This window comes from Staurois parvus, unplaced genomic scaffold (assembly GCF_062004578.1).
Source record: "Staurois parvus isolate SC_StPar_1 unplaced genomic scaffold, SC_StPar_1.0 ptg000303l, whole genome shotgun sequence".
Taxonomy (NCBI): domain Eukaryota; kingdom Metazoa; phylum Chordata; class Amphibia; order Anura; family Ranidae; genus Staurois; species Staurois parvus.
The window spans coordinates 6,247,881-6,265,916 of record NW_028318099.1 but is presented as its reverse complement, the minus strand read 5'-3'; the positions used below and the strand labels follow the sequence as shown (position 1 = coordinate 6,265,916).

General features: G+C 40.7%; 1 protein-coding gene across 1 annotated transcript in view; it reads left to right on the top strand.

Moving 5' to 3' along the window:
- The window catches only part of TMEM26 (transmembrane protein 26), a 103,316-nt gene that overhangs the window by 69,329 nt on the left and 15,951 nt on the right, over nt 1-18,036 (top strand). Inside the window, exons 2-4 of the mRNA XM_089683200.1 lie at nt 2,005-2,083; nt 7,034-7,099; nt 11,753-11,964. Of these exons, the coding sequence (XP_089539326.1) occupies nt 2,005-2,083; nt 7,034-7,099; nt 11,753-11,964 (357 nt within the window). The remainder of the gene's footprint in view (nt 1-2,004; nt 2,084-7,033; nt 7,100-11,752; nt 11,965-18,036) is intronic.

Below are 18,036 nucleotides of genomic sequence, written 5' to 3'. Positions count from 1 at the left end.
TATCCAAAAAATGTATAAAAAATGTCCAAATAAATATGTGTTGCAAATAAAGTCCCAATCCAAAAAAATTGAGATATTTAAACCAACGTGCTCCAAAATCAGCAAAATGGTATCATGCAAAAAAACTTCAATGTGTCCACACCATCCGTGACATACAACATGCAACGCACTCACCAAATGTATTGGACTCTCTTGGATTAAGAGTCAAAGATGCTTTGTGGATATTAAATATCATCCACAATAGGGGTTTGCACTGATCAGAAAAAACTCCAAAGGAACTTCCACACAAATCGAGAAATAAAGAGCAAGACGTCACAACCGGAAATTACGTCAACGCATTTCGCCCTTCCACCAGGCATTATCAAAGAAGGAGCTAGGGGCTCCGAGCGTGTAGTCTGTCCTGTGTTCTTGAGAGCTTCCAACTGACCCTCCTACTTCCAGTGACGTCACTTCCTCTAGTGCGGTCCCTGCTGGTCGTGCGGTCATTTCCTAGATGCCGACGTCGTTGATCGGCTCCAGCCCAGCCACACACCCAGGGGAGTCCCTTCACTGCACCAACGGCTCCAGCTGTCACTCTGGCTTGCCCAGCGATACCCTATAGGATGGAGGAGAGTTGTCCTACACAGATGACCTTTTATGCAGATGAGCTTTATTATATTTTTGTTCTTGTGAGTGTTTTTATACCTATCCATTAAATGTGACAACAAATAATCTTCGCATAGCTTTTGGCTTTTTTTCCTCTATTTCTGCATACAGAGTTGGTCTTACTCTATAGGACAGCAGCCATCAACCACTTACCACGTCATTATACAGAGACTCTTTATGGACTTTATGTATTTACCACTTGTGTGCCTACAGCACTTATCATGTTTTTTTACCATTCATTTTCATACCTATTTTCCCTAACCCCCCTCCTTCTCCCCCCCTCCCCTTACCCACTCCCTTCACTGAAGTGTGGAGTATCTATGCACTGAGCGCCAGATCCTTCTCTGTCCCTATGGTAATCCAATGGATGGAGTAGTTGTACCAATCCAGGCAGGAGCAGCGGTGAGTGTCCAGACGCCGCTGGAACCAGCATGGAACGCAAAGATGGAGTGGTACTGGAAATCATGACACCAAGGAGACGTAACTCCGTACAAGGGGTGGTATTCCATCCACCGGATTACCATGGGGGCCTTCCCACATGATTTTACATGCTAAATCACATCTGTCTAATAGTGAGTTCTCAATTTGCTTATTTTTAATAAACAGAACTGTAAATATACTGCACTTAGTCTGGCGCTCCTCTGTGTTCTTTTCTTATAAAGCTTTTTTGGCTATAGTTCTCCTATGGATCACAGGAGCGCAGTTTGCTCTGCACTTATGTGACCAGTTTTTAGCCGAGAGCGTGCTAAAGCCCACTGTTGGCTGTCATCACAGAGCCTGTATAGCCTCTGAAAAGATCCAAATCATATGGTCAGGATAGACCCAGAAGCCTGGACTGACACATGGCTAAGCCTCTCAGCGATCCACTGAGAGTCAGCCCTTCCACCCTCCTCCCCAGCCCAGTGCTCCAGTAACCACTGGAGCAGCAGAGCCAGAGACTGACATCCATGGCTCTCTGCTCAGAGCAGAAGGGAGATCTGAGCGATCAGCAGTGATTGATCGCTCAGTTCGCAGCGTAGAGCAGGCAGGGGGACAGATGCAGCAATGGATCAATTTTGTATCCACCTAGGTATCTTTTTTTTAATACAGTATATCCCATTTTTTTCTTTTATCTTAGTTAATAATGAAACTAATTTCAATCCCTTTGGTCTGTGGTCTGAAACACCAAATAGCCCAATGTAACATTTAGCTTCATTCAGCATTGGCCCCCCTTTTGGGAAGTGGCACCAGTGCTAGCTACAGCAGGAAGGTGGGACCTACATGCAGGCAGAGCTACTACTTGGCTACTCAGCTAGATTCAGTCCAAATGTCAAAATGCTAAAAATGTTCCTTAAATAAAACTCTTTTGTATTTCCACAGGTTTTCACCTCCTATATTCTGCTATTTGGTAAGCATCGTGCCATCCCTGTGGCTTCTTGAAATAAACCATGATCACCAGGTAAGTTTTATGACCAGAAATAATAAGTTATCTTACCCTTGTGGGCAATTTGTTAGTGTATATTTGCTAAAATATTGTTTGGGAATTAGGAATTTGGGTGTTGTTATTGATCAGGAGCATTAAAACCATGAGTTTGCAAGCAGTTCCGGCAGTGGGATTGGAAAAGGAAAGGTTTCTGTTGTTGGCCCATGCCTGTGGGAAGCAAAGACAAAGTATCAGCTTTTCCTTGTATTTCAACACATTGTATTAGCAGAAATTAAGTTATCACAGGTAAGATATTCCTTCACTTTCTGTATGGGTTCCAAGATAAGAAATTAAGAGCTATATTTCATGAGGACAGATGAGGCAATAAAAGCCCTTTCTATTCAGTTTGGAGAAGGGTTTGGACCTCTTCTGGGTATCTATTGCTGTGTGTGTCTCTGTTGGGGAAATCCTTCTTAATGTCTGTGTGTGGACATCAGGACAGAAAATGAGAAAATTCACCCCAGCAGGGCCACAGACAGCAGTAACAATCTGAAGCTTTCCTACTCTATCCAAAACCTAAATCAGAATCCAAGTGTTTGGCCTCACCTTTTGGCCACTTATGGACTTTTGCTATAGAGTGCAAAAGTGTGCAGCATGTGTGCACATTATGGCACACTTACCAATTAAAGTATCCTCCTACAGAGCTGCAATACCTGCAACCTCTCTCCAGTGCTGGAGCTTCCATCTTCTCCCCATCTTATTCCAGGTTCTTGAGTCATTGGCCAGGCTAGGATGACAGGAATGACTGAACATATGTTACAGATGCTTGTCTGGGGTTCCTCGGGTACATCGTCTGCTCCAGCAAGGAGAATGAGGTGCAGCTCTGCTGAATTCTATAATCCAATTATGAGCAAGCAAAGATGCTGTTATTTTTATTTTTTTGTACATGATTGGATTAACCCCATAGTGCCTTCAATGATTTCACTTTGCAGATGTACAGCCATGAGATTCAATGATCAGGGGTGCCTAGGGACAATGAGTGCACTGCTCTTTTGCAAGAAGAATGGCAGGAAAAGGGCACAGGAAGGGGTTCTGCTTTGACACAATTTACAGTAATATGCAATAGCAAGCATTAACTTTTTGAGTTCAGATACACTTTAAAGCCAGGAGCGGACTGACAACTCATGGGCCCCCTGGGCAATAGGGGATCATGGGGCCCCTGTGTCCTTGCCCAAACTCAAAAAAGCCTATGAAAAAGGTACCAGGGGCATCTCATGGGGCCCCCTATTGACCCTGGGCCCTCAGGCAGTGCCAAGTTTCCAAATGGTCAGTCCACCCCTGCTTTAAGCATTTCTCTTTTCTACATTGATGATTCATCTTCATGTGTGGTTAAAATGACTTACTGAGGCACTCAAAAACACATTCTGAAAGTCTGAGGAAAAAATGCTTTCCTCAATTTACAACCCAGTACAGGAACAGTAAACTCAGTTTTGACATGAGGAGGAAACAGGGTCTTATTATGACTCTTGAAGTGATGTCAGAGCGCTCCAGACACAGCATTCCCTTACCCCATTCAGGAAAGGACATGCTGACATATTTTAACTGCTACATTCCATTTAGCTGTCTGCTTCTCTCCTTACTATATATACTATAGGAAACACTGCAGTAAATAGTAGTACATAGTAAGTGTATCTGGAAAGCTCTTAATAATGGAGGCAAAGACTTGTAACATCACCAAATAATGACGAAATGTTATTTCTCTTTGAAAGCAATATTCATTCATTCTAAAATAAGTTGTGAAAAATGAAATGTGTATTTGTTCTTCCTTTCCAAATCTTTAAAGAACCTTATGCAACATTCTTTCATAATGATAATTGTAAACTAATTTTACTAAACAATCAATCACTACCACACCACAGAGGGGGTGTTCAACCACCCGGTACTCAAAGTGAATCTACAAACAAAAAAGTAAATGAGCAACAAAATACATATAATCATAATTACAATAACCCCATATGGATCACTGCAGCCTCCTTAACAATTATTTAGATATGTACAAAAATCCACACAAATATATATAACTTCAGGAGGTGCTAAGTGTTCCCTATAAAACGTGCTTCAAATATATTAGTACGCACATAAAAACTAAAAATCACAGAATATTATAATAAAGTACAAAAAAAAATCCAAAACAGTCCACCACAATACGCAGTGCTCTTATTTTGCTTAAGAAATCAATATCCCACAATATACACCCAGCTGGTACAGAAATCAGACTTTATTCCACCCCTGATTCGTGATTCACCACTCCCAGTACTTAGTCTCACTCATCGGACCACTATGCATCTCATAAAATATGATTGGCATAAAGCACTTTGAATCAATATGGCCTCTTCGCCACCATTCATTTTTTTGCCCCCAGTCTGGCTCATAAGGTGGTCCCTAAAATGTTAAACATATGAAGAAAGGCTGCAATAGTGTAAATACCATAAAACAACGTAAAATGTATTCAGCTTTGGTTAAAATTCTCACATAAGCAAGTAAACAAACACCCATCAAATATTACATTCAATAAAGTGCCGAAATCAGCAACTGTCAACAACGCCACCCATCAGTGTGCTGGCTCACGGTGTCTCACAGGGCCCTTCCAAATGCCGCTGTCATTGTGTCACTTTCAGGATGGCGTATTACATCACTTTCAGGCCATCCTGCACTTCCAGGCCAAAAAAAACCTCAAGACAATGACTTCAGTGTTCAAAAGGACAGTTCCCAGATCGGGATACTGTGTGGAGTCTATATTTCCTCTAGAACAATGCTCTAGCAGTGCAGCCCTCCTCTGATGGGGAATACAACCATATACTGCAAAAGAACATACAGGGGGCGCAAACACCTAGTGCATTACACAAAAATGTGGCTAGTCTGATGTTGTGACAACCCACCTAATTGCTGACTTCTTTAAAGGGTGAGATGCCACCAGGGGCAGACTGACCATTCGAGCACTCGGGCACTGCCTGAGGGCCCAGGGTCAGTAGGGGGCCCCATGAGATGCCCCTGGTACATTTTATAGGCCTTTTTTTAGTGTGGGCAAGGACATAGGGGCCCCATGATCCCCTATTGCCCGGGGGCCCCATGAGTTGTCAGTCTGCCCCTGGATGCCACTGAGCCTGGTTTAGAGCAATACAAATTAGTAACATACAGTATGTATTGTAAAGATGCATGATGTTTCAATAGTTAGAGTTATTGGCTTTTATGTGCTAGCAGCATAACGTATCCACTTTCAAGTCAGCAGTTTACCACTTCTTGCAATCAGCAGAAGTATAACACAAATTGGCTGAATAAGCATCAGCAACCACCAGCATATATCCACACAGTGGTGGAACTGCATCTGTCCAACTCCTACCAAGGGTTTTTGGTCACATGCTCATTGGTTGCATCTCACTAAACCCCCCCTAGATTGATGAGCTTCCTTGTGAGTCCAGGAAAATTTGGGGGGCTAATATCAGGTATTTAAGCTTATCTTATATAAAACTATATTTAGGTATGTTTATATATGTGTGTGTGTGTATATATATATATATATATATATATATATATATATACACTATATTGCCAAATGTATGGGGACGCCTGCCTTTACACGCACATGAACTTTAATAGCATCCCAGTCCATAGGGTTCAATATTGAGTTGACCCGCCCTTTGCAGCTATAACAGCTTCTTCTGGGAAGGCTGTCCACAAGTTTTAGGAGTGTGTCTATGGAAATGTTTGACCATTCTTCCAGAAGCACATTTGTGAGGCCAGGCATTGATGTCAGACTAGAAGGTCTGGCTCACAGTCTCCCCTCTAATTCATCCCAAAGATGTTCTATCGGGTTGAGGTCAGGATTCTGTACAGGCCAGTCAAGTTCTTCCACCCCAAACTCACTCTTCCATGTCTTTATGGACCTTGCATTGTGCACTGGTGCGCAGACATGTTGGAACAGGAAAGAGCCATCCCCAAACTGTTCCCACAAAGTTGGGAGCATGAAATTGTCCAAAATGTCTTGATATGCTGACACCTTAAGAGTTCCCCTCACTGGAACTAAGGGGCCAAGCCCAACCCCTGAAAAGCAGCTGCACACCATAATTCTGCCTCCACCAAATTTTACACTTGGCACAATGCAGTCAGGCAAGTACCGTTCTCCAGGCAGCCGCAAAACGCAGACATGTCCATTGGATTGCCAGACAGAGAAGCATGATTTGTCACTCCAGAGAACACGTCTCCACTGCTCTAGAGCCCAGTGGCAGCGTGCTTTACACCACCGCAGCCAACATTTGTATTCCACTTGGTGATGTAAGGCTTGGATGCAGCTGCTTGGCCATGGAAACCCACACAAAGTTTGGAAGTCTTTAGCTATTGACTCTGCAGACCATTGGCAACTTCTTAGCACTGTGCGCTTTAGCATACACTGACCCCACTCTGTCATTTTACGTGGCCTACCACTTCATAGCTGAGTTGCTACTGTTCCCAGTTGCTTCCACTTTGTTATAATACCACTAACAGTTGACTGTGGAAGATTTAGTAGCAAGGAAATTTCATTTATTGCACAGCTGGCAACCTATCACGGTACCATGCTGGAATTCACTGAACCCCTGAGAGTGTCCCATTCTTTCGCAAATGTTTGCAGCCTACATGCCTAGGTGGCCATGGAGGTGATTGGAACACCTGAATCCAATGATTTGGAGGGGTGTCACAATACTTTTGGCAATATAGTGTGTGTGTGTATATTTATATATATATATATATATATATATATATATATATATATATATATATATATAAAATGCTGGTTAAATGGTACTTTTAATATCTTCCTGGAGCTTTATCAATAGTGACCCTTTATTTTGAAAATGTTATACCTGTAAAAGGACAGCCAGTTAGTCAACCAAAACCTTCAATGTTGTATTTGATTGAAAACCAATTATTCTTTTGCATTTGCTTTTTAAGGAATGTGTTAACAGTAACAAATCGATGCATACTAATGGAACAGCCATCAATGACATATTAAGCCAGGTAGGTCTATTTTATATTGTATGACATAAAGACTTATGTTGTTACTACTAACAGTGCCTGCACAGAAAGGATGTTGTATGCTATTTATTACTTCCTTTCCTCTCATATCTCTCTGGCAGTCCCTGGATTGCAGCTGTGAAAATTCTGTCTGACTTGATACAGTGTCATCATTACTCCTTTCTCAAATGGCATTTTTTTTTCTATTGGCTAACTGTATGTATTTCATTGTAGGTTCCAGAAACAATTGAGTACTGTCCGTGATACTTTTTTTATTTGCACTAACATACAATTTTGAGGCCAAGCTTTCAAGGAGTGTCCCCTTCTTCAAGGTCCAAGCAGTACTGCTTGGACCTTGAAGAAGGGGACACTCCCTGAAAGCTTGTCTTTAAAATTGTATGTTAGTGCAAATAAAAAAAGTATCACGGACAGTACTCAATTGTTTCTGTTGCAAATGCACTAATACGGCTACAATCACCTCAAGCATTGTAGGTTCCAGGAATTAGAAATCACATAGAAGTGCAACATTTTTTATTTGAATACCATGAAATTGAAATGTTAGTAGCATATACAAATTGCAGCTGCTTAAATCACCATGTGGCATTTCACCTTCCTCATGAGACCTGTTTTTGGAATTTTTTTGTGCTACCACCTGACCTGCATATTTTTCCCTAGTAGAAACGTGAGCTGGCGGTAATTCAACATTTCTGGAGTCATCTTTGAAAATCTTAGTTCTCCTTAGTCTTGGGATTCCACAAAGGAAGTCATTCTGTCATTCTTGTGCTGTGTGGAAAATAGGGACTGCTTCTTTTTCACTACTGGTAGGAATAAAGGAGCGTAAAATGGTGCATGTTTCCTTCAACGGTGGTAGCAGCAGAGTTGACTCTACACTCTGTACATACAGTATGGCCAAATGTGAATAAAACATTCAGATGGAATGCAGAGTAATAAAAGCAGAGAGGTGAAAAACACATCTATTATACAGTATTTATATAGCGCATCTACACATCTATACATCTACAAAGCTTGCCAGTGAGTGTTCAGTCATTATTGTATGTATGGCTGCCTTTAGATAAAATAGAAATATCCCTTACCATAATGAGTTCAGATGAAATAAAAAATGTCTCCACTCTAAACTCTTAATGTTGCTTTGGATGATGATGGCTGGAGGTACAGTATATTAAACTATTTTTTTTCTTTAGAACCCCAGTTGAAATACAAATATTCCCTGATCATCTCAACCTGATCATTTCCCACCTTCTAAATTAGATAAGATGGGTTCATTTGAAGAGCAAATAAACTGAATTATTTGAAGTTTTAAAGTGATTCTAAAAGCTCTATTTAAATATGGTATACTAACCTGCTCTGTGCAATGGTTTTGCACAGAACAGCCCCAATCCACCTCTCCTTGGGTCCCTGCCAGCACTCCAGGCTACTCCACACTTCATGTACCTCCCCTAGCAAGCTGCTTGCTAGGGGGGTACTTGGGCAGGCTCACCTCTGAGCCCCACTGGCTGTGTCTATAGACACAGCCAGCGGGGCTTTGCCCCACCCCTTCGATCCCTCCTCACTGGCTGTAATTGACAGCCGTGGGTGCCAATGTCTCTGAGCCAATGAGGAGGCAGAGAGCTGGGACAGCAGCTGCTCTTGTGCACATCATTGGTTCGGGATCAAGCTTGGGTAAGTATTAGGGTGGCTGGGGAGGGAGCTGCATAGTGAAGGTTTTATTACCTTCATGCACAGAATGCATGCAGGTAAAAAAACCTTCAGCCTTTACAATAACTTTAAGAAGCCATGTTTCAAGGCCACATTTATTATTTCCTACCATCCTAGGCTAGCTGTCTTTTGCAGTCCCCTCTTCTACCCCAGTTATTGGCTATTTCCTACCATCCTAGGCTAGCTGTCTTTTGCAGTCCCCTCTTCTACCCCAGTTATTGGCTAGCCTAAAAGTTACACTAACAAGATCAATTATAGCCAAATAAGGCATGCTGATGCTGAAGCAGACAATATGCCCTCTCTGCATCAGTACATGTAGAACCAACATAAAAGTAGTTACTAAAATTAACTAAAATAGTTAAACAAACTCTCCCGTCCCTGCTAGCAATTAAGCTTAAGGTCTCATGCACAGAGTGTAATTGCCCATGCTGCTAAATGCATTTGAACCTTGCAGCAGCATTATGGCAGAAAAACTGCTTGGTGCATGTAAACGCGTCTAGATATGTTTAGGCGTGCCATGGATTTGCGCATTAATTAATTTCATAATAATTTAAATCTGGCCATTGAAATGAATTAACAGCCAAGCTCTTGACGCACCTACCGTTAACCTGTTGTCATGCATCAAGTGTTTTCTTTCTGCTAAAATTATCCTCTCCAGAACGAGCAAGTGATGTTTTATTTCTGCCTCTAAACACTCCTGTCTAACAAGGCTAACATGGGGAGTTCGGGAGCATTAAGAGACAGAAAAAAATTCCAGATGCCACTAAAAGCCACTAAAAGCAGCATTTTTAACAATCAGTGTACATGAGGCCTTACTTGTACAGACCAGCTGCAAGTATGCAGCGCACTATTCTACCAACAAAAATACACAGACTGTACAACAATGAGGACCAGGCTGGGTGGCACTAGCTGGCATGTCAAGGACTGAAACAATTTATTGTACATAGGAATATGTTAGGAAGTCATCAGCATGATGTGTAGGTGGATTTAAAGTATATGTGAATCCTTACCTTGTGAAAAAACCCATTCAGTTTATAATAGAAATGAAAGGGAAATCATTTGTATAAATATGGCTGTTTAAGGGGGCTTTTCAGCACGTCTGATCATTGTAGGACTGGCAGGCTTTTCTTCCACTTGGATGGATGTGCTTCTGTGCCTAGCATGGTCAGTTTGAAATAGGAAAGCAGGGGAACTGTTAGGTTCACCGGGGATTTCACAAAAAAGGAAGAAATACAAAGAGAACAGGATACTTTTTAAGACAAGCACATGGTGCAACAGACACAAATCAGGAATCTGAAATGTTGGGTAACATTCTTTAAACCCCTCTGGCAGCCCTTCTATATAGGACATAATAAAAAAAGGAGGTACTACAATATTATGAGTGCTATACACTACTTATTATTATTATACAGGATTTATATAGCGCCAACACTTTGCGTAGCGCTTTACAAAATGAAGGTAGACATTACAGTTTGCAATACAATTTGGTACAAGAGGAAACAGAGGGCCCTGCTCATTAGAGCTTACAATCTACTAATAACTGCAGCCAGAGTTTCTATGCCTGTTCCTTGTATTCTCATCCCTGAATTACCATCAGGAAATGTATTTCCTCATTCTGTGTTTAAATTATAAGTAGCAGAACTGTCTATTTTATAGAATCCAGACAAACAGTTAGCCTCTCCTTGTACATCTTATTAAAGCTGACCCCCAGCTATTAGTGAAGTTTAAATAGTTTGATTTACCAAACTATTACATTTGTATAGAAGAAGAATTATTTTCTGTGCTTAGTGTATCCCACAATATCGGATGTTGCACACTATGTTATCTGATTACCAAAGAAATATATATCTGTATATGCATGTAGGTGTAATTCTTTAAAATCAATAAATGGTGATTAAAAATATGTCAACAAAAAAAATTGTATCAAATCAGCAAACAACAAGTGTCATAAGAGCATGCTCATGCCACTGAAAGTCCAGGTTGTGCTTTAAATATTACATGATTTGTAAACCAAAAATATCCATGCAAATTCTCCAACTGTGAAGTTAATCTTCAGGTAAGTGTTCTCATAATGTGTCCTCCACCACAAGTTGCATAGCCTCTTACTGGATCCCCATGATCTCTAGTTTAAGCATTGTTCATACAGCACTTGTATAGTAGATCACTGGAAGGGCAGCCCACCTCGGTAGGTAATATTCACCAGGGGTTCCTCGGTCCACACAGAGAACCACCACCTCAGCACAATGGGACTCAAATAATCCTTAATGTGGGTACAGAGACAAGCAAGAAACGCCATGCATCCGTCAGTTGGCGGGTGTGATGAGATCACTGATTAAGCCCCACCCAATGTGTTTCGCTACCAAAGAACATCGTTCCAATTCCCTGACTAGGTTCTTTGGTAACAAAATGCATTGGGTGGTGCTTTTTCTGTGACATCATCACACCTGCCAACTGACTGCTTGTCTCTGTACCCCCATTGAAGATTTATTTGAGTTTAATTGTAGTGAACTGGTGGTTCTCGGTCTGTCTGTGTGGACTGATGGCCCCCTGGTAAATAGCACCTGGGCTGCCCTTCCAGTGATTTACTATACAAGTGCTGTATGATCTTTGCCTAAACTAGAGATCATGAGGATCCAGCAAGAAGCTGTGTAAGTTATGGTGGAGGACACGTGATGAGAACACTTACCTGACAATTCACTTCACACTTGAAAGATTTTCATGGACATTTTTTGGTTCAAAATTGTGTAATATTTGAAGCATGACCTAGACTTTCATGGGCATGAGCATGCTCTTATGATACTTATTGTTTGACGATTTGATACAACTTATTTGTTGAACTATTACATTTCACTGAAAGCTGGAGGCCAGCTTTAAACGTGATGTTTCTACAAATCCTAATCTGTGCAGAAACAACAAAGTATGTTTTCTTTTTTATTACAGGCCAATACATTAATTTCATCAATCTGTCAATCAGCCTGGACACTAGGATTACACCAGACGTTTCTTCTGCTTTTGATTATTGGAAGATGGTTCCTGCCAATCGGAGTGGGAATAACTCGTGATCAGCTTTCTCAACTTCTCCTGATGTTTGTGGGCACTGCTGCAGATATTTTGGAATTCACTAGCGAGACAATGGAAGTAGTTGTCGTAAGGTACATTGTATGGTTTTTTTTTTTATTGGTCAGAAGCAAACTAAAATCTGGGCAGATTTACCTTAGGGTCTTTAGGCTCTTAAATTCTGGGACCATGTCACTGTGCTTCTGCCTAAATGAAAGTTTTCCACGGAGGAACATGGAAGCTTTCAGTGCTTACTTCTCATTCTGAAAATTCCAGTTGCCTGGCTTTAATGAAGATCATGTTTTGTCAATAACACAGAACAAGCATGCAGATAAGAACTTCTGGCTTTACTCTGACTTTCCTGTTGTCTAAACTTGTCCCGGGTCAGTGATTTAGAAGCCTATGGTCAGTGTTATAGCCAGGTAATTAGTATCTTCTAAAGGGACCCTGTCACCTCGCCACTAGGGGGCAGTTGGCTTGATTTACTAAAGGCAAATAGGCATTTCACTTTGCAAGAGAAGCTGCGCTTTGCAAAGAAATTATGGAATTTTCCCCAGTTCTGAACGAGTTGAAACTCTGCTGACCTCTATCATCCAATCACATGCAAGAAAATGTTTTTTTCCTTCCATGTGATTTGGTATTCTTTGAAAAGTGAAATGTCACCCTATTCACTAAGCTGTGGGGTAAATTAACATGAAAAGTAAACAGCCTATTTACTTTTAGAAAAGCAACCACAGTGTCTTTGTAAAGAACATTTCTCGACCCCCATATATTCACCCGACCTGTAGAAATAAATGAAAACTGCCTCAACCTATAAATGGCCTTTGCAGCATGCAGCACACGGAATGACAACACATGCCAAACAACAACAAAGAAAAATTCCCAGCTCAACTTACCAACCAGCCTGCAACAAATCAACTTGTCCTGTCTAACAGTTCACATTAAAAACAGGGGTTTCATTTGCACACATTTGCAAATGCATGTGTAAGCTGCAGAGGCCACATCATGGCATCCCAGTATTATCTGCAGTCCTAGGTCTATAAATTTTGAGAGCCTCCATATTAGGAGAACATGTATAATAATTGATAGATTGAGGGCAGGCATGCCTGGAGGGAGCTCACCCCTCCTTAAAGGCAAAGAGGGGCACTGCAGCATATAGCACAATGGCAGCAAAGGTGTCCAGTACGCCCCCTCACCAATTTACCAATAGTATAAACAATTGGCAACTGCCCCAACCTATAACTGGCCATCGCAGCAAGGAGCACATGGAAGGGCAACTCATGTCAAACAACAACAAAGAAAAATTCCCAGTTCACTTACCAGCCAACTTGCAACAAACCAAATTGTCCGATCTTAAAGTTCACGTTCACGCCACCTGCCCTACCTCAAATCCTCTTCCTCCATCTCAGTCACAGCTAAAATCAGCAATGTCAGTGACCAGTGGAAGCAATGGTGTAGCTTTCTTGGCATTGTGACAGTGATTGGTACTAGCAATTGGTAGCTAGGCCCTTGCTCTGTCACAGAGGAGCATATCACTATCTCCCCCCGTTGGGTAGTGTAGCCAGCTTTGACAGAGGAAGAAGCAACAAATGAGCATAGATGAGGTGGGTATATGGGGGATGGGGAACCCTTTGCAGAAACACTGTCACTTTGCCCTGCATGGTTTTTAATGTGATTTCAATAGGGTTCAGGTTCTCCGAACCCTGCTTGAACCAAACAAAGAGCAGTTTGGATTATCACTAGTAATTACTTATAAAAGCCAGGAAATCACTGTAGACATTTAGCAAACAGGTGAACAAACTGTCAGTGAGTACCTGTGCTTTGTACTTAGGACCACTTTTATGATGGGGAATATTGCATCAATTAATATTAAATGAAAATGCTCATCTATATTTAAATGATTGATTTACCTGGGATCAACCAGGTTTGCAGTCATTGTGGAGCAAGCCTTCAGGCATTCAGAACTTTTGCAAGCAATGTTTAGATTCTGATTGTGTTTATATCACAGAATTACCAACAGCAAATGTTGCAGAAACAGAAAAAAAATAATTTGCACATACTGTAATGTACTGTATGTCATTAAAATATGCAGCTTCAAAAGACTGCCATCCCTACTAAAAGGGTAGCCAGTAATAGTTTTAAAAATACTAACAATAATCCACACTATTTATTTGGCCAGGCACTAGATTTCATAAGATTACATTGTTTACCTATTTCTTGCTGTGGAAAAAGTCCATTTAATAATAACCTGTTCTTGCTGTTTGTCTTCATCTTACATTCTGATCTTTTGAAAATAAAGGGATGATAGCTTGGGAGAAGTCAAATACATTAAATTCACAAAGACAGAGGCGCTGTTACTGTTTATATTTTATAACAATACTGCCCCAGACAATAAAGAATATAATCCAAATGCAGACTTCATATTCCAAATGCAGTCTACCAGCAAGTCATCAATATTACACTTGATTAAATTTAACTAAAATAGGGAGATTAGAGACATCCTATTTATTTTACAAAATATACCAATAAATGTTAAGGAAAAATGACTTTTACATTTTAGGTTCAGTGGTGTCTGTTCTTTAATGTTAGGTAAACAGGTTGTTTTTCATTATTTGCTTACAGGGTTTATGTGCTAAAAGTGTTTTGTTCTTGAGAAAGAATCAATACAAAAGCCAGGAGATGGAGATAACGTGTTCAGTTTGGAATTTGGCAAAGCACTCAAATAGCGTTACCCAAATAAAACTCTTAAGCCATTTATCATTGGATTATTTCTTTATTATGACTTCCAGTAAAAACCTTATTTGTAACACAAATAAAAAATAAAACATGTGATATGGTGGTAGGGATGTGTACAAATGCCACTTTAATGACCAATATTTAATAAAGAAGTTGAGAATCTTCACGCAATAATTTGTAATAATATTCACATCCATTATCGAATCATGTGAAAAAAATTCTCTTCACTTTGATCAACCAATCATATACAAATGAAAAAAGTAAACAATAATTTATTTTTCACATTAATAAATAACTGAAGTGAATATTCACACAATTTATTTTATTATTATTATATTTTATTTAATATTATTAATATTTTGTGCTGTGTTTTTTGTGCATTTGTTGAGCCATTATAAGGCTAGGTTCACACCAGATGCAGAACTGAGTTGAGCTGCTATTCCAGTGCAGTCCTACTGTCTAATAATGCAAAATGCCTTGTCTCCCTATCTGCCTGGTTTACACCACCGTGTTGCAAAGATGTGTGGGCAGTGTGCGCTTAGAAAAAGTACTGCATGCAGTACTTTTTTCAGCACAGTCCATTGCGAGGCAATCCACTGCCTCCCACCATTTGGTCAGCAATTGAGTTTTATGAGATGTCTATATAACATCTCAATAAAGTTTGTTAAAAAAAAAAAATAAACAGTGTGATGCACCGAGATCAGTGCATCATCACTGTGCTGCTCTCTGGCAGACCACACTGCACGCCACCAAACTAGATCAGGGTTAGATTTGGCCCACTGCAGACATATGTTTGTTGTTTCGTGTCACTACATAACCATTTTGACGATGTTCATGCACCATGTCTGCTACATGATTTTCGAGTTCTCCCAATGTGGGGTGCCTTTTCTTAATGCACATTTAATCCTTGGCATACTCTTTAATGCATACACATTTGCTTTCCAGTGTCGGACCATCTTTTATTTTACTCCATATTGTCTTGCAGCAGCACAATTATGTTCCTTGGCAAAGTTTACAACTTTCAGTTTGAAAGTGGCTTCATATTTCCTTCTTCTTGCTGGAGCCATGATGGGGTCTTGTCTACCAGCCATTCTGTTTAAATACACCCCCTAATTTGTCAGCCCGCTGGATGTGTGGTAATACTGTATGTACGGTAGCTTTGGCTACATACAGTATACATACAGTATACTGTGCTGAGCCAATCACGGGGAGCGATGTATTCTATTAATGAATACAAAGCCTGCTTGGATTGGCTGAGTCAGGGAGGCGGGCTGATGATGTCACAATCTCTGCCAATCTGAGCAGGCTTTGTATTCAATAATAGAATACATCGCTCGCCGTGATTGGTTCAGTGGAGTATACTGTATGTAGCCAAAGCTACCATACATACAGTATTACCGCACATCCAGCGGGCTGACAGATTAGGGACGTTCGTTTTGAGCCAGCTTGGCCCAAACAAACTAAAGGTTCACATTGTATGCCCCACATATAAGACGACCCCTGATTTTTGGGGTATGTTTTTAAGTATAAAAAGTCATCTTATACCCTGGCAAATACGGTATATATTTTACAGCATCCTGCAGAGCCTGCAGTGCCCTGGTATCCCTGGTTTGAACAATTTTCATTCTACTTACTATCATCTGGCCTGTATGGGGCTCACCTAATAGACAGAGGGCATTGCTGCGTAAAGCCTCTTGCACAATCTTTTTAGGCATACAAGCATTTTTTTTGTTGTAATTTACTGATGTAAATGTAGCCCATTGTTTTTATGTGCCTACATACAGACCCGTAAACATGTACTGCTTTTAGGTTAGTAAAAAAGCATTTCTGAACAGTATTTTACATACGTATGCACAAACAAGTGCATAGGTGCGTATGACACGTCCCAACAATTGATAGAAGAGTTTTTACATGCGTATGCACAAAAACAGGAAAAAACACTCATTTAATCTACTGCCCATTCTTGAGTTGTAGTCAGTATTTTCCACTAGGAATCTAACATTCATACAGCAGTACCCCAATGCAAGTACCATAACTTATTAGGTTCAGAACAATACAATACCTGGAAACGTATTTTATACAAGCCAAAATGCCTTAGTGGCCAGAGTTGATTTTACAGATGCTGTAAGGGCGAGGGAGAATTTATTTTCCACTATCAGCTGAGAGCACCCTACAGATTTGGACCCTTAAAGGATAAAATGATTAAAGACCAGTTTATTGAAAAGACTACAAACCTAAAACATAGGGAAATGCTGCTTGGAGCCAGAATTTTTAATTTTGAACTTGTAATTTGGATTTTGGAACTTAGAATTTAGAATTCACAGAACTCATAGAAAGATAGAAGAGTGATGGCAGAAAAAAAGACCAAGTGGCCCATTGAGTCTTTTTTGTCTGATCTATATTTGTCCCAAGCATGTTTGAATCCATTTACTGTTTACTAAGAATTTGGAATTCCAAAACTGAAATATGAAACTCAGAACTTGAATTTCAGAATTTGGAAATTGAAACTTGGAATTTGGTACTCAGAATCTGGAATTCAGAACTTGGAACGTGGAATGTGAAATTTGAAACTCAGAATTTGAAATTTAGAACTCAGAATTTGAAATTTGGAACTCAGAATTTTGATATTCAGAGTTTAGAATTTAGAACTCCGCGCTTAGAATTCGGAACTCCAAATTTAGAACTTGGATGTCACGCTTTAGTGCACATCGATCTGATGCCGGGTTTTGCCTCCTGTCCGAGTTGTTCGGATTCCTGCCCGGGATATTATTAAGCTTTTTCATCCGTGTGTTAGTGTTTGAGCAACGTGTCTTCATTTGGAAGCCGGACCCCTCTGGTTCCTGTGCTATTCACCGCTGCTTCATCATGTGCTGTTTGATCATGTCTTTGTTCTCAATGTTTTCGCTCTGTCCTTCTCAGCATTGCTTCCTGTTGTTGTTTGCCCTGCAGCCCTTTCCAGCTTGCTGAGTCTCTCTCTCTGCACCATTGCTCAGCATCTCTCACTCTCCTGTGCTTTACACTTGTTCCCTGTGTCCTCTTCCCTGGCATCCCTCCTTGCTTGTTGCAATAGGTTACCTTGGTTCCTAGTAGCCTGTGCTTACCCCGTATCCTTCTAGTGTGCTATTTGGTTGCGCTGTGCCCACACAGGTGTGTAAGAGAGCTGCAACCTGGGGGCTACCATGCAGTACAACATCCCCACCTTCAGTGGCTCTGGTGAAGACCGGGTGGCTCCTTAGATCCTACGATCCTGACACACCACTGTTTGTATGTGGTCACACTGCTCCTGCACTTACAAGGATCGTTACACGGATACACCTGTTTAGTTGTTTCCACTGGCCCGCTAGATCTTGAGGTTACAGTCCCAGGTGATCTTATCCTCTGGTAGTGACATTGGAACTCAGAATATGGAACTTGGAACTTAGAATTTTGGA